The following is a 21,820-nucleotide window of genomic DNA, read 5'->3' as shown; positions in this document are numbered from 1 at the left end:
TAGTGTTAGTGTGTACTATTTAGGGGTAGTGTTAGTGTGTACTATTTAGGGGTAGTGTTAGTGTGTACTATTTAGGGGTAGTGTTAGTGTGTACTATTTAGGGGTAGTGTTAGTGTGTACTATTTAGGGGTAGTGTTAGTGTGTACTATTTAGGGGTAGTGTTAGTGTGTACTATTTAGGGGTAGTGTTAGTGTGTACTATTTAGGGGTAGTGTTAGTGTGTACTATTTAGGGGTAGTGTTAGTGTGTACTATTTAGGGGTAGTGTTAGTGTGTACTATTTAGGGGTAGTGTTAGTGTGTACTATTTAGGGGTAGTGTTAGTGTGTACTATTTAGGGGTAGTGTTAGTGTGTACTATTTAGGGGTAGTGTTAGTGTGTACTATTTAGGGGTAGTGTTAGTGTGTACTATTTAGGGGTAGTGTTAGTGTGTACTATTTAGGGGTAGTGTTAGTGTGTACTATTTAGGGGTAGTGTTAGTGTGTACTATTTAGGGGTAGTGTTAGTGTGTACTATTTAGGGGTAGTGTTAGTGTGTACTATTTAGGGGTAGTGTTAGTGTGTACTATTTAGGGGTAGTGTTAGTGTGTACTATTTAGGGGTAGTGTTAGTGTGTACTATTTAGGGGTTAGTGTTAGTGTGTACTATTTAGGGGTTTAGGGGTGTTAGTGTGTACTATTTAGGGGTAGTGTTAGTGTGTACTATTTAGGGGTAGTGTTAGTGTGTACTATTTAGGGGTAGTGTTAGTGTGTACTATTTAGGGGTAGTGTTAGTGTGTACTATTTAGGGGTAGTGTTAGTGTGTACTATTTAGGGGTAGTGTTAGTGTGTACTATTTAGGGGTAGTGTTAGTGTGTACTATTTAGGGGTAGTGTTAGTGTGTACTATTTAGGGGTAGTGTTAGTGTGTACTATTTAGGGGTAGTGTTAGTGTGTACTATTTAGGGGTAGTGTTAGTGTGTACTATTTAGGGGTAGTGTTAGTGTGTACTATTTAGGGGTAGTGTTAGTGTGTACTATTTAGGGGTAGTGTTAGTGTGTACTATTTAGGGGTAGTGTTAGTGTGTACTATTTAGGGGTAGTGTTAGTGTGTACTATTTAGGGGTAGTGTTAGTGTGTACTATTTAGGGGTAGTGTTAGTGTGTACTATTTAGGGGTAGTGTTAGTGTGTACTATTTAGGGGTAGTGTTAGTGTGTACTATTTAGGGGTAGTGTTAGTGTGTACTATTTAGGGGTAGTGTTAGTGTGTACTATTTAGGGGTAGTGTTAGTGTGTACTCTTTAGGGGTAGTGTTAGTGTGTACTCTTTAGGGGTAGTGTTAGTGTGTACTATTTAGGGGTAGTGTTAGTGTGTACTATTTAGGGGTAGTGTTAGTGTGTACTATTTAGGGGTAGTGTTAGTGTGTACTATTTAGGGGTAGTGTTAGTGTGTACTATTTAGGGGTAGTGTTAGTGTGTACTATTTAGGGGTAGTGTTAGTGTGTACTATTTAGGCGTAGTGTTAGTGTGTACTATTTAGGGGTAGTGTTAGTGTGTACTATTTAGGGGTAGTGTTAGTGTGTACTATTTAGGGGTAGTGTTAGTGTGTACTATTTAGGGGTAGTGTTAGTGTGTACTATTTAGGGGTAGTGTTAGTGTCTACTATTTAGGGGTAGTGTTAGTGTCTACTATTTAGGGGTAGTGTTAGTGTGTACTATTTAGGGGTAGTGTTAGTGTGTACTATTTAGGGGTAGTGTTAGTGTGTACTATTTAGGGGTAGTGTTAGTGTGTACTATTTAGGGGTAGTGTTAGTGTGTACTATTTAGGGGTAGTGTTAGTGTGTACTATTTAGGGGTAGTGTTAGTGTGTACTATTTAGGGGTAGTGTTAGTGTGTACTATTTAGGGGTAGTGTTAGTGTCTACTATTTAGGGGTAGTGTTAGTGTCTACTATTTAGGGGTAGTGTTAGTGTGTACTATTTAGGGGTAGTGTTAGTGTGTACTATTTAGGGGTAGTGTTAGTGTCTCCTCCACCTGCATGAAAACCTTCCAGCCATTGGTCTGTCTGTGAAACAGTCTTTGTGTTTCACCATTGTATGTGTGCGTGTGTGTGTGTGTGTGTGTGTGTGTGTGTGTGTGTGTGTGTGTGTGTGTGTGTGTGTGTGTGTGTGTGTGTGTGTGTGTGTGTGTGTGTGTGTGTGTGTGTGTGTGTAGGGAGCATTCTGGGGTCTGATGGTGGGGCTGGTGGTCGGTGTGTGTCGGATGGTTCTAGAATTTGCATTCCCGCCTCCTCGCTGTGGTATCCAAGACGACGCCCCGTCAGTGCTGCGCTCCGTTCACTACCTTCACTTCGCCATCATCCTCTGCTTCCTGTCTGCTGCCGTTGTCATAGTGATATCACTGCTGACTCCGCCCCCCACTGAAGAGCAGGTATGACGTCACTTTGTTTATCATGTCTTCACATCAACTCGTTCTTAATAATACTAACCTATGAGTGTGTTAACTTGTTGTTGTTGTTAATAATACTAACCTATGAGTGTGTTAACTTGTTGTTGTTAATAATAATACTAACCTATGAGTGTGTTAACTTGTTGTTGTTGTTAATAATACTAACCTATGAGTGTGTTAACTTGTTGTTAATAATACTAACCTATGAGTGTGTTAACTTGTTGTTGTTGTTAATAATACTAACCTATGAGTGTGTTAACTTGTTGTTAATAATAATAATACTAACCTATGAGTGTGTTAACTTGTTGTTGTTAATAATAATACTAACCTATGAGTGTGTTAACTTGTTGTTGTTAATAATACTAACCTATGAGTGTGTTAACTTGTTGTTGTTAATAATACTAACCTATGAGTGTGTTAACTTGTTGTTAATAATAATACTAACCTATGAGTGTGTTAACTTGTTGTTGTTGTTAATAATACTAACCTATGAGTGTGTTAACTTGTTGTTGTTAATAATACTAACCTATGAGTGTGTTAACTTGTTGTTGTTAATAATACTAACCTATGAGTGTGTTAACTTGTTGTTGTTAATAATACTAACCTATGAGTGTGTTAACTTGTTGTTAATAATAATACTAACCTATGAGTGTGTTAACTTGTTGTTGTTAATAATACTAACCTATGAGTGTGTTAACTTGTTGTTGTTAATAATACTAACCTATGAGTGTGTTAACTTGTTGTTGTTAATAATACTAACCTATGAGTGTGTTAACTTGTTGTTGTTAATAATAATACTAACCTATGAGTGTGTTAACTTGTTGTTGTTAATAATACTAACCTATGAGTGTGTTAACTTGTTGTTGTTAATAATACTAACCTATGAGTGTGTTAACTTGTTGTTGTTAATAATACTAACCTATGAGTGTGTTAACTTGTTGTTGTTAATAATACTAACCTATGAGTGTGTTAACTTGTTGTTGTTAATAATAATACTAACCTATGAGTGTGTTAACTTGTTGTTGTTGTTAATAATACTAACCTATGAGTGTGTTAACTTGTTGTTGTTAATAATACTAACCTATGAGTGTGTTAACTTGTTGTTAATAATAATACTAACCTATGAGTGTGTTAACTTGTTGTTGTTAATAATACTAACCTATGAGTGTGTTAACTTGTTGTTGTTAATAATACTAACCTATGAGTGTGTTAACTTGTTGTTAATAATAATACTAACCTATGAGTGTGTTAACTTGTTGTTAATAATACTAACCTATGAGTGTGTTAACTTGTTGTTGTTGTTAATAATACTAACCTATGAGTGTGTTTACTTGTTGTTGTTAATAATACTAACCTATGAGTGTGTTAACTTGTTGTTGTTAATAATACTAACCTATGAGTGTGTTAACTTGTTGTTGTTGATAATAATACTAACCTATGAGTGTGTTAACTTGTTGTTGTTGTTAATAATACTAACCTATGAGTGTGTTAACTTGTTGTTGTTAATAATACTAACCTATGAGTGTGTTAACTTGTTGTTGTTAATAATACTAACCTATGAGTGTGTTAACTTGTTGTTGTTAATAATACTAACCTATGAGTGTGTTAACTTGTTGTTGTTAATAATACTAACCTATGAGTGTGTTAACTTGTTGTTGTTAATAATACTAACCTATGAGTGTGTTAACTTGTTGTTGTTAATAATACTAACCTATGAGTGTGTTAACTTGTTGTTGTTAATAATACTAACCTATGAGTGTGTTAACTTGTTGTTGTTAATAATAATACTAACCTATGAGTGTGTTAACTTGTTGTTGTTGTTAATAATACTAACCTATGAGTGTGTTAACTTGTTGTTGTTAATAATACTAACCTATGAGTGTGTTAACTTGTTGTTGTTAATAATACTAACCTATGAGTGTGTTAACTTGTTGTTGTTAATAATACTAACCTATGAGTGTGTTAACTTGTTGTTGTTAATAATACTAACCTATGAGTGTGTTAACTTGTTGTTGTTAATAATACTAACCTATGAGTGTGTTAACTTGTTGTTGTTAATAATAATACTAACCTATGAGTGTGTTAACTTGTTGTTGTTAATAATACTAACCTATGAGTGTGTTAACTTGTTGTTGTTAATAATACTAACCTATGAGTGTGTTAACTTGTTGTTGTTAATAATACTAACCTATGAGTGTGTTAACTTGTTGTTAATAATACTAACCTATGAGTGTGTTAACTTGTTGTTGTTAATAATACTAACCTATGAGTGTGTTAACTTGTTGTTAATAATACTAACCTATGAGTGTGTTAACTTGTTGTTAATAATACTAACCTATGAGTGTGTTAACTTGTTGTTGTTGATAATAATACTAACCTATGAGTGTGTTAACTTGTTGTTAATAATAATACTAACCTATGAGTGTGTTAACTTGTTGTTGTTAATAATAATACTAACCTATGAGTGTGTTAACTTGTTGTTGTTAATAATACTAACCTATGAGTGTGTTAACTTGTTGTTGATAATAATACTAACCTATGAGTGTGTTAACTTGTTGTTGTTAATAATACTAACCTATGAGTGTGTTAACTTGTTGTTGTTAATAATAATACTAACCTATGAGTGTGTTAACTTGTTGTTGTTAATAATACTAACCTATGAGTGTGTTAACTTGTTGTTGTTAATAATACTAACCTATGAGTGTGTTAACTTGTTGTTGATAATAATACTAACCTATGAGTGTGTTAACTTGTTGTTAATAATAATACTAACCTATGAGTGTGTTAACTTGTTGTTGTTAATAATAATACTAACCTATGAGTGTGTTAACTTGTTGTTGTTGTTAATAATACTAACCTATGAGTGTGTTAACTTGTTGTTGTTAATAATAATACTAACCTATGAGTGTGTTAACTTGTTGTTGTTAATAATACTAACCTATGAGTGTGTTAACTTGTTGTTGTTAATAATACTAACCTATGAGTGTGTTAACTTGTTGTTAATGTCTGCTAAATGACTTAAATGTAAATGTAAATGTTAATAATACTAACCTATGAGTGTGTTAACTTGTTGTTAATAATACTAACCTATGAGTGTGTTAACTTGTTGTTAATAATACTAACCTATGAGTGTGTTAACTTGTTGTTGTTAATAATACTAACCTATGAGTGTGTTAACTTGTTTTTGTTAATAATAATACTAACCTATGAGTGTGTTAACTTGTTGTTGTTAATAATAATACTAACCTATGAGTGTGTTAACTTGTTGTTGTTAATAATACTAACCTATGAGTGTGTTAACTTGTTGTTAATAATACTAACCTATGAGTGTGTTAACTTGTTGTTGTTAATAATAATACTAACCTATGAGTGTGTTAACTTGTTGTTGTTGTTAATAATACTAACCTATGAGTGTGTTAACTTGTTGTTGTTGTTAATAATACTAACCTATGAGTGTGTTAACTTGTTGTTGTTAATAATACTAACCTATGAGTGTGTTAACTTGTTGTTAATAATAATACTAACCTATGAGTGTGATAACTTGTTGTTAATAATAATACTAACCTATGAGTGTGTTAACTTGTTGTTAATAATAATACTAACCTATGAGTGTGTTAACTTGTTGTTGTTAATAATAATACTAACCTATGAGTGTGTTAACTTGTTGTTAATAATAATACTAACCTATGAGTGTGTTAACTTGTTAATAATAATACTAACCTATGAGTGTGTTAACTTGTTGTTGATAATAATACTAACCTATGAGTGTGTTAACTTGTTGTTGTTGATAATAATACTAACCTATGAGTGTGTTAACTTGTTGTTGTTAATAATAATACTAACCTATGAGTGTGTTAACTTGTTAATAATAATACTAACCTATGAGTGTGTTAACTTGTTGTTGTTGATAATAATACTAACCTATGAGTGTGTTAACTTGTTAATAATAATACTAACCTATGAGTGTGATAACTTGTTGTTAATAATAATACTAACCTATGAGTGTGATAACTTGTTGTTAATAATAATACTAACCTATGAGTGTGTTAACTTGTTGTTGTTGATAATAATACTAACCTATGAGTGTGTTAACTTGTTAATAATAATACTAACCTATGAGTGTGATAACTTGTTGTTAATAATAATACTAACCTATGAGTGTGATAACTTGTTGTTAATAATAATACTAACCTATGAGTGTGTTAACTTGTTGTTAATAATAATACTAACCTATGAGTGTGTTAACTTGTTGTTGTTAATAATAATACTAACCTATGAGTGTGTTAACTTGTTAATAATAATACTAACCTATGAGTGTGATAACTTGTTAATAATAATACTAACCTATGAGTGTGTTAACTTGTTAATAATAATACTAACCTATGAGTGTGTTAACTTGTTGTTGTTGATAATAATACTAACCTATGAGTGTGTTAACTTGTTAATAATAATACTAACCTATGAGTGTGATAACTTGTTGTTAATAATAATACTAACCTATGAGTGTGATAACTTGTTGTTAATAATAATACTAACCTATGAGTGTGTTAACTTGTTGTTAATAATAATACTAACCTATGAGTGTGTTAACTTGTTGTTAATAATAATACTAACCTATGAGTGTGTTAACTTGTTGTTGTTAATAATAATACTAACCTATGAGTGTGTTAACTTGTTGTTAATAATAATAATAACCTATGAGTGTGATAACTTGTTGTTGTTAATAATACTAACCTATGAGTGTGTTAACTTGTTGTTAATAATAATACTAACCTATGAGTGTGTTAACTTGTTGTTGTTAATAATAATACTAACCTATGCGTGTGTTAACTTGTTGTTAATAATAATACTAACCTATGAGTGTGTTAACTTGTTGTTGTTAATAATACTAACCTATGAGTGTGTTAACTTGTTGTTAATAATAATAATAACCTATGAGTGTGATAACTTGTTGTTGTTAATAATAATACTAACCTATGAGTGTGTTAACTTGTTGTTAATAATAATACTAACCTATGAGTGTGTTAACTTGTTGTTGTTAATAATACTAACCTATGAGTGTGTTAACTTGTTGTTAATAATAATACTAACCTATGAGTGTGTTAACTTGTTGTTGTTAATAATACTAACCTATGAGTGTGTTAACTTGTTGTTGTTAATAATAATACTAACCTATGAGTGTGTTAACTTGTTGTTGATAATAATACTAACCTATGAGTGTGTTAACTTGTTGTTGTTAATAATAATACTAACCTATGAGTGTGTTAACTTGTTGTTAATAATACTAACCTATGAGTGTGTTAACTTGTTGTTGATAATAATACTAACCTATGAGTGTGTTAACTTGTTGTTAATAATAATAATAACCTATGAGTGTGATAACTTGTTGTTGTTAATAATACTAACCTATGAGTGTGTTAACTTGTTGTTAATAATAATAATAACCTATGAGTGTGATAACTTGTTGTTGTTAATAATACTAACCTATGAGTGTGTTAACTTGTTGTTGTTAATAATAATACTAACCTATGAGTGTGTTAACTTGTTGTTAATAATAATACTAACCTATGAGTGTGTTAACTTGTTGTTAATAATACTAACCTATGAGTGTGTTAACTTGTTGTTGATAATAATACTAACCTATGAGTGTGTTAACTTGTTGTTAATAATAATAATAACCTATGAGTGTGATAACTTGTTGTTGTTAATAATACTAACCTATGAGTGTGTTAACTTGTTGTTAATAATAATAATAACCTATGAGTGTGATAACTTGTTGTTGTTAATAATACTAACCTATGAGTGTGATAACTTGTTGTTAATAATAATACTAACCTATGAGTGTGTTAACTTGTTGTTAATAATAATAATAACCTATGAGTGTGATAACTTGTTGTTGTTAATAATACTAACCTATGAGTGTGTTAACTTGTTGTTAATAATAATACTAACCTATGAGTGTGTTAACTTGTTGTTAATAATAATACTAACCTATGAGTGTGTTAACTTGTTGTTAATAATAATACTAACCTATGAGTGTGTTAACTTGTTGTTGTTAATAATAATACTAACCTATGAGTGTGATAACTTGTTGTTGTTAATAATACTAACCTATGAGTGTGTTAACTTGTTGTTGTTGATAATAATACTAACCTATGAGTGTGTTAACTTGTTAATAATAATACTAACCTATGAGTGTGATAACTTGTTGTTAATAATAATACTAACCTATGAGTGTGATAACTTGTTGTTGTTAATAATACTAACCTATGAGTGTGTTAACTTGTTGTTGTTGATAATAATACTAACCTATGAGTGTGTTAACTTGTTGTTAATAATAATACTAACCTATGAGTGTGTTAACTTGTTGTTGTTAATAATAATACTAACCTATGAGTGTGTTAACTTGTTAATAATAATACTAACCTATGAGTGTGATAACTTGTTAATAATAATACTAACCTATGAGTGTGTTAACTTGTTAATAATAATACTAACCTATGAGTGTGTTAACTTGTTGTTGTTGATAATAATACTAACCTATGAGTGTGTTAACTTGTTAATAATAATACTAACCTATGAGTGTGATAACTTGTTGTTAATAATAATACTAACCTATGAGTGTGATAACTTGTTGTTAATAATAATACTAACCTATGAGTGTGTTAACTTGTTGTTAATAATAATACTAACCTATGAGTGTGTTAACTTGTTGTTAATAATAATACTAACCTATGAGTGTGTTAACTTGTTGTTGTTAATAATAATACTAACCTATGAGTGTGTTAACTTGTTGTTAATAATAATAATAACCTATGAGTGTGATAACTTGTTGTTGTTAATAATACTAACCTATGAGTGTGTTAACTTGTTGTTAATAATAATACTAACCTATGAGTGTGTTAACTTGTTGTTGTTAATAATAATACTAACCTATGCGTGTGTTAACTTGTTGTTAATAATAATACTAACCTATGAGTGTGTTAACTTGTTGTTGTTAATAATACTAACCTATGAGTGTGTTAACTTGTTGTTAATAATAATAATAACCTATGAGTGTGATAACTTGTTGTTGTTAATAATACTAACCTATGAGTGTGTTAACTTGTTGTTAATAATAATACTAACCTATGAGTGTGTTAACTTGTTGTTGTTAATAATACTAACCTATGAGTGTGTTAACTTGTTGTTAATAATAATACTAACCTATGAGTGTGTTAACTTGTTGTTGTTAATAATACTAACCTATGAGTGTGTTAACTTGTTGTTGTTAATAATAATACTAACCTATGAGTGTGTTAACTTGTTGTTGATAATAATACTAACCTATGAGTGTGTTAACTTGTTGTTGTTAATAATAATACTAACCTATGAGTGTGTTAACTTGTTGTTAATAATACTAACCTATGAGTGTGTTAACTTGTTGTTGATAATAATACTAACCTATGAGTGTGTTAACTTGTTGTTAATAATAATAATAACCTATGAGTGTGATAACTTGTTGTTGTTAATAATACTAACCTATGAGTGTGTTAACTTGTTGTTAATAATAATAATAACCTATGAGTGTGATAACTTGTTGTTGTTAATAATACTAACCTATGAGTGTGTTAACTTGTTGTTGTTAATAATAATACTAACCTATGAGTGTGTTAACTTGTTGTTAATAATAATACTAACCTATGAGTGTGTTAACTTGTTGTTAATAATACTAACCTATGAGTGTGTTAACTTGTTGTTGATAATAATACTAACCTATGAGTGTGTTAACTTGTTGTTAATAATAATAATAACCTATGAGTGTGATAACTTGTTGTTGTTAATAATACTAACCTATGAGTGTGTTAACTTGTTGTTAATAATAATAATAACCTATGAGTGTGATAACTTGTTGTTGTTAATAATACTAACCTATGAGTGTGATAACTTGTTGTTAATAATAATACTAACCTATGAGTGTGTTAACTTGTTGTTAATAATAATAATAACCTATGAGTGTGATAACTTGTTGTTGTTAATAATACTAACCTATGAGTGTGTTAACTTGTTGTTAATAATAATACTAACCTATGAGTGTGTTAACTTGTTGTTAATAATAATACTAACCTATGAGTGTGTTAACTTGTTGTTAATAATAATACTAACCTATGAGTGTGTTAACTTGTTGTTGTTAATAATAATACTAACCTATGAGTGTGATAACTTGTTGTTGTTAATAATACTAACCTATGAGTGTGTTAACTTGTTGTTGTTAATAATACTAACCTATGAGTGTGTTAACTTGTTGTTAATAATAATACTAACCTATGAGTGTGTTAACTTGTTGTTAATAATAATACTAACCTATGAGTGTGTTAACTTGTTGTTGTTAATAATACTAACCTATGAGTGTGTTAACTTGTTGTTGTTAATAATACTAACCTATGAGTGTGTTAACTTGTTGTTGTTAATAATACTAACCTATGAGTGTGTTAACTTGTTGTTGATAATAATACTAACCTATGAGTGTGTTAACTTGTTGTTGTTGATAATAATACTAACCTATGAGTGTGTTAACTTGTTGTTGTTAATAATAATACTAACCTATGAGTGTGTTAACTTGTTGTTGTTAATAATAATACTAACCTATGAGTGTGTTAACTTGTTGTTAATAATAATACTAACCTATGAGTGTGTTAACTTGTTGTTGTTAATAATACTAACCTATGAGTGTGTTAACTTGTTGTTGTTGATAATACTAACCCATGAGTGTGTTAACTTGTTGTTAATAATACTAACCTATGAGTGTGTTAACTTGTTGTTAATAATACTAACCTATGAGTGTGTTAACTTGTTGTTAATAATACTAACCTATGAGTGTGTTAACTTGTTGTTGTTAATAATACTAACCTATGAGTGTGTTAACTTGTTGTTAATAATAATACTAACCTATGAGTGTGTTAACTTGTTGTTAATAATACTAACCTATGAGTGTGTTAACTTGTTGTTGTTAATAATACTAACCTATGAGTGTGTTAACTTGTTGTTAATAATACTAACCTATGAATGTGTTAACTTGTTGTTAATAATACTAACCCATGAGTGTGTTAACTTGTTGTTGTTAATAATACTAACCCATGAGTGTGTTAACTTGTTGTTCTTAATAATACTAACCTATGAGTGTGTTAACTTGTTGTTGTTAATAATAATACTAACCTATGAGTGTGTTAACTTGTTGTTGTTAATAATAATACTAACCTATGAGTGTGTTAACTTGTTGTTGTTAATAATACTAACCCATGAGTGTGTTAACTTGTTGTTGTTAATAATAATACTAACCTATGAGTGTGTTAACTTGTTGTTGTTAATAATACTAACCCATGAGTGTGTTAACTTGTTGTTGTTAATAATAATACTAACCTATGAGTGTGTTAACTTGTTGTTGTTAATAATAATACTAACCTATGAGTGTGTTAACTTGTTGTTGTTAATAATAATACTAACCTATGAGTGTGTTAACTTGTTGTTGTTGATAATAATACTAACCTATGAGTGTGTTAACTTGTTGTTGTTAATAATAATACTAACCTATGAGTGTGTTAACTTGTTGTTGTTAATAATAATACTAACCTATGAGTGTGTTAACTTGTTGTTAATAATACTAACCTATGAGTGTGTTAACTTGTTGTTAATAATAATACTAACCTATGAGTGTGTTAACTTGTTGTTGTTAATAATACTAACCTATGAGTGTGTTAACTTGTTGTTAATAATACTAACCTATGAGTGTGTTAACTTGTTGTTGTTAATAATAATACTAACCTATGAGTGTGTTAACTTGTTGTTGTTGATAATAATACTAACCTATGAGTGTGTTAACTTGTTGTTAATAATACTAACCTATGAGTGTGTTAACTTGTTGTTGTTAATAATACTAACCTATGAGTGTGTTAACTTGTTGTTAATAATACTAACCTATGAGTGTGTTAACTTGTTGTTAATAATACTAACCTATGAGTGTGTTAACTTGTTGTTGTTAATAATACTAACCCATGAGTGTGTTAACTTGTTGTTGTTAATAATAATACTAACCTATGAGTGTGTTAACTTGTTGTTGTTAATAATAATACTAACCTATGAGTGTGTTAACTTGTTGTTGTTAATAATAATACTAACCTATGAGTGTGTTAACTTGTTGTTGTTAATAATACTAACCTATGAGTGTGTTAACTTGTTGTTGTTAATAATACTAACCTATGAGTGTGTTAACTTGTTGTTGTTAATAATAATACTAACCTATGAGTGTGTTAACTTGTTGTTAATAATAATACTAACCTATGAGTGTGTTAACTTGTTGTTAATAATACTAACCTATGAGTGTGATAACTTGTTGTTGTTAATAATAATACTAACCTATGAGTGTGATAACTTGTTGTTGTTAATAATAATACTAACCTATGAGTGTGTTAACTTGTTGTTAATAATACTAACCTATGAGTGTGATAACTTGTTGTTGTTAATAATAATACTAACCTATGAGTGTGATAACTTGTTGTTGTTAATAATAATACTAACCTATGAGTGTGTTAACTTGTTGTTGTTAATAATAATACTAACCTATGAGTGTGTTAACTTGTTGTTAATAATACTAACCTATGAGTGTGTTAACTTGTTGTTGTTAATAATACTAACCTATGAGTGTGTTAACTTGTTGTTGTTAATAATACTAACCTATGAGTGTGATAACTTGTTGTTGTTAATAATAATACTAACCTATGAGTGTGTTAACTTGTTGTTGTTAATAATACTAACCTATGAGTGTGTTAACTTGTTGTTGATAATAATACTAACCTATGAGTGTGTTAACTTGTTGTTGTTAATAATAATACTAACCTATGAGTGTGTTAACTTGTTGTTGTTAATAATACTAACCTATGAGTGTGTTAACTTGTTGTTGTTAATAATACTAACCTATGAGTGTGATAACTTGTTGTTGTTAATAATACTAACCTATGAGTGTGTTAACTTGTTGTTGTTGATAATAATACTAACCTATGAGTGTGATAACTTGTTGTTGTGTCAGTTCTGTTACATGAAGTTGTTGTTGTTTAGGTGCGTAACCTGACGTGGTGGACTTTGACTCAGGAGGAAGAGGGAGAAATACCACTCCAGAAAGTCTCCTCTATTAGCCACCGAGAGCAGAGACCCCAGGTCCACGGTGAGACAGACAGACGGACGGACGGACGGACGGACGGACGGACGGACGGGCGGACGGACGGGCGGGCGGGCGGGCGGGCGGGCGGGCGGGCGGGCGGGCGGGCGGACGGACGGACGGACGGACGGACGGACGGACGGACGACGGACGGACGGACGGACGGACGGACGGACGGACGGACAGACAGACAGACAGACAGACAGACAGACAGACAGACAGACAGACAGACAGACAGACAGACAGACAGACACCACGTCCAGGGTGAGACAGACAGACAGACAGACAGACAGACAGACAGACAGACAGACAGACAGACAGACAGACAGACAGACAGACAGACAGACAGACAGACAGACAGACAGACACCACGTCAGACAGACACCACGTCCAGGGTGAGACAGACAGACAGACAGACAGACAGACAGACAGACAGACAGACAGACAGACAGACAGACACCACGTCCAGGGTGAGACAGACAGACAGACAGACAGACAGACAGACAGACAGACAGACAGACAGACAGACAGACAGACAGACAGACAGACAGACAGACAGACAGACAGACAGACACCACGTCCAGGGTGAGACAGACAGACAGACAGACAGACAGACAGACAGACAGACAGACAGACAGACAGACAGACAGACAGACAGACAGACAGACAGACACCACGTCAGACAGACACCACGTCCAGGGTGAGACAGACAGACAGACAGACAGACAGACAGACAGACAGACAGACAGACAGACAGACAGACAGACAGACAGACAGACAGACAGACAGACAGACACCAGGTCCAGGGTGAGACATACAGACAGACAGGACTAGATCAAAACCTTTGCTACAGATGGACTGACACAGTAATGTTGCTTTACATTCTTTGGTGTGTGAAGGTTCTGCTCCGGTGCGGAGGGCGGTCTGCGGCCGCGGGGCGGGGCTCTGCAGCTCAGCGGAGGGGCCAGCAGAGGAGGTTCCGTTACCCAGAATCCCCAGCGTTAGAGAGAGTGTGTTTTGGTCTCGCTTCTGCTGCGTCAATGCCATTCTGCTGATCTGTGTTAATATATTCCTCTACGCTTACTTCGCCTGACCTCTGACCTCTAACTGCTGTCCCAGTAGGATACTTCCTGTGGGTGTTTTCATCTCTACGTAAATCAATGTTCTTATGGTTCTAGAAGATGTATCGTTCTAGAATGTTACCGACCTGTGATGTCACAGTGGGTAGGGTCCTATTTAGTGTATTGTATATGGACCTCTGATTGGTCAATATTGTGTCCTTGTGTAAATGAGATTCATGAATAAACACGTGGCCACGTCTTGTAATCTACAGAGGAGAAACTTTATTGTCATCAAGATCAGAGATCAGTGGTTAGAGGTCAGAGGTCCGGGGTTAGAGGTCAGGGGCTAGGGGGAGATACATTTCCTATAGGTTCACCACACACAGTAGAGTAGCATGAAATACACCTGAACCCATACATATATATACCTCAACCAGACCCATAGCATGTTGCATCAATACTACAATAACTAACTGTTACATGAAATACACCTCACCCTGACCCCTGACCCCAACCAGACCCATAGCATGTTGCATCAATACTACAATAACTAACTGTTATTGCTGCTATAACAGCTGCTATAACAGCCTGCACTCTTCTGGGAAGGCTTTCCACTAGATGTTGGAACATTGCTGCTATAACAGCCTCCACTCTCCTGGGAAGGCTTTCCACTAGATGTAGGAACATTGCTGCTATAACAGCCTCCACTCTTCTGGGAAGGCTTTCCACTAGATGTCAGGAACATTGCTGCTATAACAGCCTCCACTCTTCTGGGAAGGCTTTCCACCAGACGTAGGAACATTGCTGCTATAACAGCCTCCACTCTTCTGGGAAGGCTTTCCACTAGATGTTGGAACATTGCTGCTATAACAGCCTCCACTCTTCTGGGAAGGCTTTCCACTAGATGTTGGAACATTGCTGCTATAACAGTCTCCACTCTTCTGGGAAGGCTTTCCACTAGATGTTGGAACATTGCTGCTATAACAGCCTCCACTCTCCTGGGAAGGCTTTCCACTAGATGTAGGAACATTGCTGCTATAACAGCCTCCACTCTTCTGGGAAGGCTTTCCACTAGATGTCAGGAACATTGCTGCTATAACAGCCTCCACTCTTCTGGGAAGGCTTTCCACCAGACGTAGGAACATTGCTGCTATAACAGCCTCCACTCTTCTGGGAAGGCTTTCCACTAGATGTAGGAACATTGCTGCTATAACAGCCTCCACTCTTCTGGGAAGGCTTTCCACTAGATGTAGGAACATTGCTGCTATAACAACCTCCACTCTTCTGGGAAGGCTGTCCACTAGATGTAGGAACATTGCTGCTATAACAGCCTCCACTCTTCTGGGAAGGCTTTCATACCAAGTTGTAGGAACATTGCTGCTATAACAGCCTCCACTCTTCTGGGAAGGCTTTCTACTAGATGTCGGGAACATTACTGCTATAACAGCCTCCACTCTTCTGGGAAGGCTTTCCACTAGATGTTGGAACATTGCTGCTATAACAGCCTCCACTCTTCTGGGAAGGCTTTCCACTAGATGTTGGAACATTGCTGCTATAACAGCCTCCACTCTTCTGGGAAGGCTTTCCACTAGATGTTGGAACATTGCTGCTATAACAGCCTCCACTCTTCCGTTCAGCCACAGGACCTTTTAGTCGGCCTCTTCTGTATAGACCTTTTAGTGAGTAGGCCAATTCTGTATAGACCTTTTAGTGAGTAGGCCTCTTCTGTATAGACCTTTTAGTGAGTAGGCCTCTTCTGTATAGACCTTTTAGTGAGTAGGCCTCTTCTGTATAGACCTTTTAGTGAGTAGGCCTCTTCTGTATAGACCTTTTAGTGAGTAGGCCTCTTCTGTATAGACCTGGCTTTCTGCACAGGGGGCATCGTCATGCTGAAACAAGAAAGGGCTCCAAGGATGGAAGAGTCGTCTAGAATGTCATTGTATGCCGGCTGCCATGGAAACCCATTTCAGGAAACTCCCGACGAACAGTTCTTGTGCTGACGTTGCTTCCAGAGGCAGTGTGGAACTCTGTAGTGATGTGTTGCAATCGAGGATAGACGAGTTTTACAAACTGACTTGAAATTTGACAAACTGACTTGAAATTTGACAAACTGACTTGTTGGAAAAGTGGCATCCTATGCCGGTGTTGAAAGTCACTGAGCTCCTCAGTGAGGCCATTCTACTGTCAATGTTTGTCTGTGGAGATTGCATGGCGTGTGGGCTCGATTTGATACACCTGTCAGCAACAGATGTGGGTGAAATAGCCAAATCCACTCATTTGAGGGGGTGCCCACATTCTTTTGCATATATAGTGATCAGAGTTACGTAGACGTGTGTGTGTGTGTGTGTGTGTGTGTGTGTGTGTGTGTGTGTGTGTGTGTGTGTGTGTGTGTGTGTGTGCGTGCGTGCGTGTGTGGTTATGTAGGGGTGTGGTTATGTAGAATAGCCCCAGTTCAGGTTCCTGCTTGGTTCTCTTCTGTTGGAGTAGCTGGCTGGGGCTGGGGGTGTTGGGTAGGGGTGTGTGTGTGGTGTGTGTTTGGGGAGTTTGTGGTGTGTGTGTTAGGGTTAGGGGTGTGTGCGCGAGGGTGAGTGGGGTGTGTGTGGTGCTCAGCTAGATACGGGTTAGGGTGTGTGTGTGTGTTAGGGTTAGGGGTGTGTAGGGGTTTGGGTTAGGGTCCGGTAGATGCATGGCAGTGTGTGTGAGAGGGTGTGCAGGTGTGTGTGTGTGTAGAGGTGTGTCAGGAGGGTCGGTAAGGTAGACAGGTCTCTCCTGGGCGATGCTGTGTGATCTGTAGAAGTCGACCAATCGGTTGAGAGACGAGAAAGTCTCCTCCCACACACAGTACTGACCCAACCCCTCGAGAACCAGGAAGTGCTCGACCATGTCGCCATAGCTGCAAAGAGAGAGCGAGAGGGGGGAGAGACAGATAGAGATGGTGAGGGAGGGAGGGAGGGAGGGAGGGAGGGAGGGAGGGAGGGAGGGAGGGAGGGAGGGAGGGAGGGAGGGAGGGAGGGAGGGAGGGAGGGAGGGAGGGAGGGAGGGAGAGAGAGAGTTAGTTACATTTAGTTAGTTAGTTAGTTAGTTAGTTAGTTAGTTAGTTAGTTAGTTAGTTAGTTAGTTAGTTAGTTAGTTAGTTAGTTAGTTAGTTAGTTAGTTAGTTAGTTAGTTAGTTAGTTAGTTAGTTAGTTCTAGAAGTGGTTTTCAGACATGTCAGAAAATGAAGAATGAAATCATACTTCCACTACGATAAGATACACAGAATCTCACTTACTCCCTGTGGAGGGTACAGCTACAGTATAAATCTTACTCCCTGTGGAGGGTACAGCTTCAGTATAAATCATACTCCCTGTGGAGGGTACAGCTACAGTATAAATCTTACTCCCTGTGGAGCATACAGCTATAGTATAAATCTTACTCCCTGTGGAGCATACAGCTACAGTATAAATCTTACTCCCTGTGGAGTGTACAGCTACAGTATAAATCTTACTCCCTGTGGAGGGTAGAGCTACAGTATAAATCTTACTCCCTGTGGAGGGTACAGCTACAGTATAAATCTTACTCCCTGTGGAGGGTACAGCTACAGTATAAATCTTACTTCCTGTGGAAGGTACAGCTACAGTATAAATCTTACTCCCTGTGGAGGGTACAGCTGCAGTATAAATCTTACTCCCTGTGGAGGGTACAGCTACAGTATAAATCTTACTCTCTGTGGAGGGTACAGCATCAGTATAAATCATACTCCCTGTGGAGGGTACAGCTACAGTATAAATCTTACTCCCTGTGGAGGGTACAGCTACAGTATAAATCTTACTCCCTGTGGAGGGTACAGCTACAGTATAAATCTTACTCTCTGTGGAGGGTACAGCTTCAGTATAAATCATACTCCCTGTGGAGGGTACAGCTACAGTATAAATCTTACTCCCTGTGGAGGGTACAGCTACAGTATAAATCTTACTCTCTGTGGAGGGTACAGCTTCAGTATAAATCATACTCCCTGTGGAGGGTACAGCTACAGTATAAATCATACTCCCTGTGGAGGGTACAGCTACAGTATAAATCTTACTCCGTGTGGAGGGTACAGCTACAGTATAAATCTTACTCCCTGTGGAGGGTACAGCTACAGTATAAATCTTACTCTCTGTGGAGTGTACAGCTACAGTATAAATCTTACTCCCTGTGGAGGGTACAGCTACAGTACAGGAAGACCGAGTCATCAAAGTATCATATATTGAACAAAACTACAAACACAACAAGCAATCTTCTCAAATATTTTACTGACTTTCAGTGTATAGAAGGAAGTCAGTCAATTTAAATAAATGTATTAGGCCCTAATCAATGGATTTCACATGACTGGGCAGGGTCACAGCTATGGGTGGGCCTGTCCAGATAGGCCCAACCACTTGGGAGCCAGGTGCCCAGGAGCCCTAAACCTCAAAATTTGAGACATCTGTGGCATGGTGTTGTGTGACAAAACTACAAATTTTAGAGTGACCTTTTGTTGTCCCCAGCACAAGGTGCACCTGTGTAATGATCATGGTGTTTAATCAGCTTCTTGACTTGCCACACCTGTCAGGTGGATGGATAACAGGCATGTAAACAAATTTGTGAACCAAATTTGAGAGAAATAAACTTTCTGTTCATGTCTGGGATCATTTATTTCATCTAAGGAAACATGGGATCAACACTTTACTTTATTATTTAAACATGGGATCAACACTTTACATTATTATTTAAACATGGGATCAACACTTTACTTTATTATTTAAACATGGGATATTTAAACATGGGATCAACACTTTACATTATTATTTAAACATGGGATCAACACTTTACTTTATTATTTAAACATGGGATATTTAAACATGGGATCAACACTTTACTTTATTATTTAAACATGGGATCAACACGTTACTTTATTATTTAAACATGGGATCAACACTTTATTATTTAAACATGGGATCAACACTTTATTATTTAAACATGGGATCAACACTTTATTATTTAAACATGGGATCAACACTTTACTTTATTATTTAAACATGGGATCAACACGTTACTTTATTATTTAAACATGGGATCAACACGTTACTTTATTATTTAAACATGGGATCAACACTTTACTTTATTATTTAAACATGGGATATTTAAACATGGGATCAACACTTTATTATTTAAACATGGGATCAACACTTTACATTATTATTTAAACATGGGATCAACACTTTACTTTATTATTTAAACATGGGATATTTAAACATGGGATCAACACTTTACTTTATTATTTAAACATGGGATCAACACGTTACTTTATTATTTAAACATGGGATCAACACTTTATTATTTAAACATGGGATCAACACTTTATTATTTAAACATGGGATCAACACTTTACTTTATTATTTAAACATGGGATCAACACTTTATTATTTAAACATGGGATCAACACTTTACTTTATTATTTAAACATGGGATCAACACGTTACTTTATTATTTAAACATGGGATCAACACTTTACTTTATTATTTAAACATGGGATCAACACGTTACTTTATTATTTAAACATGGGATCAACACGTTACTTTATTATTTAAACATGGGATCAACACTTTATTATTTAAACATGGGATCAACACTTTATTATTTAAACATGGGATCAACACGTTACTTTATTATTTAAACATGGGATCAACACTTTATTATTTAAACATGGGATCAACACTTTACTTTATTATTTAAACATGGGATCAACACGTTACTTTATTATTTAAACATGGGATCAACACTTTACTTTATTATTTAAACATGGGATCAACACGTTACTTTATTATTTAAACATGGGATCAACACGTTACTTTATTATTTAAACATGGGATCAACACTTTATTATTTAAACATGGGATCAACACTTTATTATTTAAACATGGGATCAACACGTTACTTTATTATTTAAACATGGGATCGACACATTACTTTATTATTTAAACATGGGATCAACACGTTACTTTATTATTTAAACATGGGATCAACACTTTATTATTTAAACATGGGATCAACACGTTACTTTATTATTTAAACATGGGATCAACACTTTGCATGTTAAGTTTAGATATTTTTTCACATTAATCTAAGCTGCCGAACACACAGAGAGCAGAGCGTTGATCTACCCATTACTACCACCAATCAGAACAGCAGTATAGACACTCTGCCCCTCCCCTATTACTACCACCAATTAGAACAGCAGTATAGACACTCTGCCCCTCCCCCATCACTACCACCAATTAGAACAGCAGTATAGACACTCTGCCCCCCCATTACTACCACCAATCAGAACAGCAGTATAGACACTCTGCCCCTCCCCCATTACTACCACCAATCAGAACAGCAGTATAGACACTCTGCCCCCCCATTACTACCACCAATCAGAACAGCAGTATAGACACTCTGCCCCTCCCCTATTACTACCACCAATCAGAACAGCAGTATAGACACTCTACCCTCCCCCCATTACTACCACCAATCATAACAGCAGTATAGACACTCTGCCCCCCATTACTACCACCAATTAGAACAGCAGTATAGACACTCTGCCCCTCCCCCATTACTACCACCAATCAGAACAGCAGTATAGACACTCTGCCCCCCATTACTACCACCAATTAGAACAGCAGTATAGACACTCTGCCCCTCCCCCATTACTACCACCAATCAGAACAGCAGTATAGACACTCTGCCCCCCATTACTACCACCAATCAGAACAGCAGTATAGACACCCCCATTACTACCACCAATCAGAACAGCAGTATAGACCCCCATTACTACCACCAATCAGAACAGCAGTATAGACCCCCCCATTACTACCACCAATCAGAACAGCAGTATAGACCCCCCATTACTACCACCAATCAGAACAGCAGTATAGACACTCTGCCCCTCCCCCATTACTACCACCAATCAGAACAGCAGTATAGACACTCTGCCCCCCATTACTACCACCAATCAGAACAGCAGTATAGACCCCCCCATTACTACCACCAATCAGAACAGCAGTATAGACACTCTGCCCCCCATTACTACCACCAATCAGAACAGCAGTATAGACCCCCCCCCATTACTACCACCAATCAGAACAGCAGTATAGACCCCCCCCATT

General features: G+C 35.2%; 1 protein-coding gene and 1 pseudogene across 1 annotated transcript; one reads left to right on the top strand and one right to left on the bottom strand.

Moving 5' to 3' along the window:
- The first annotated feature begins 2,187 nt into the window (after positions 1-2,187).
- Positions 2,188-14,805, top strand: LOC124025803 (sodium/glucose cotransporter 5-like). Its single transcript, XM_046339130.1, has 3 exons — positions 2,188-2,399; positions 13,509-13,614; positions 14,508-14,805. Exons 1-3 carry the CDS (start codon positions 2,202-2,204, stop codon positions 14,699-14,701), a joined length of 498 nt encoding a protein of 165 aa, XP_046195086.1. The 5' UTR covers positions 2,188-2,201; the 3' UTR covers positions 14,702-14,805.
- A 2,296-nt stretch (positions 14,806-17,101) lies between these two features.
- Positions 17,102-21,820, bottom strand: part of LOC124025804 — an 18,614-nt pseudogene continuing 13,895 nt past the window's right edge.

The sequence above is a fragment of the Oncorhynchus gorbuscha genome, unplaced genomic scaffold (assembly GCF_021184085.1).
Source record: "Oncorhynchus gorbuscha isolate QuinsamMale2020 ecotype Even-year unplaced genomic scaffold, OgorEven_v1.0 Un_scaffold_2454, whole genome shotgun sequence".
NCBI classification, from domain to species: domain Eukaryota; kingdom Metazoa; phylum Chordata; class Actinopteri; order Salmoniformes; family Salmonidae; genus Oncorhynchus; species Oncorhynchus gorbuscha.
Note: the sequence above shows the minus strand (reverse complement) of the source record. Positions and strands in the feature narration are given on the sequence as shown.

Excerpts from the sequence above, each read along its gene's own strand:
- LOC124025803 (XM_046339130.1), top strand. The coding sequence starts at position 2,202 with ATGGTGGGGCTGGTGGTCGGTGTGTGTCGGATGGTTCTAGAATTTGCA. Across the intron at positions 2,400-13,508 it reads CGCCCCCCACTGAAGAGCAG|GTGCGTAACCTGACGTGGTG; the intron begins GTATGACGTCAC and ends GTTGTTGTTTAG. Across the intron at positions 13,615-14,507 it reads GCAGAGACCCCAGGTCCACG|GTTCTGCTCCGGTGCGGAGG; the intron begins GTGAGACAGACA and ends TGGTGTGTGAAG.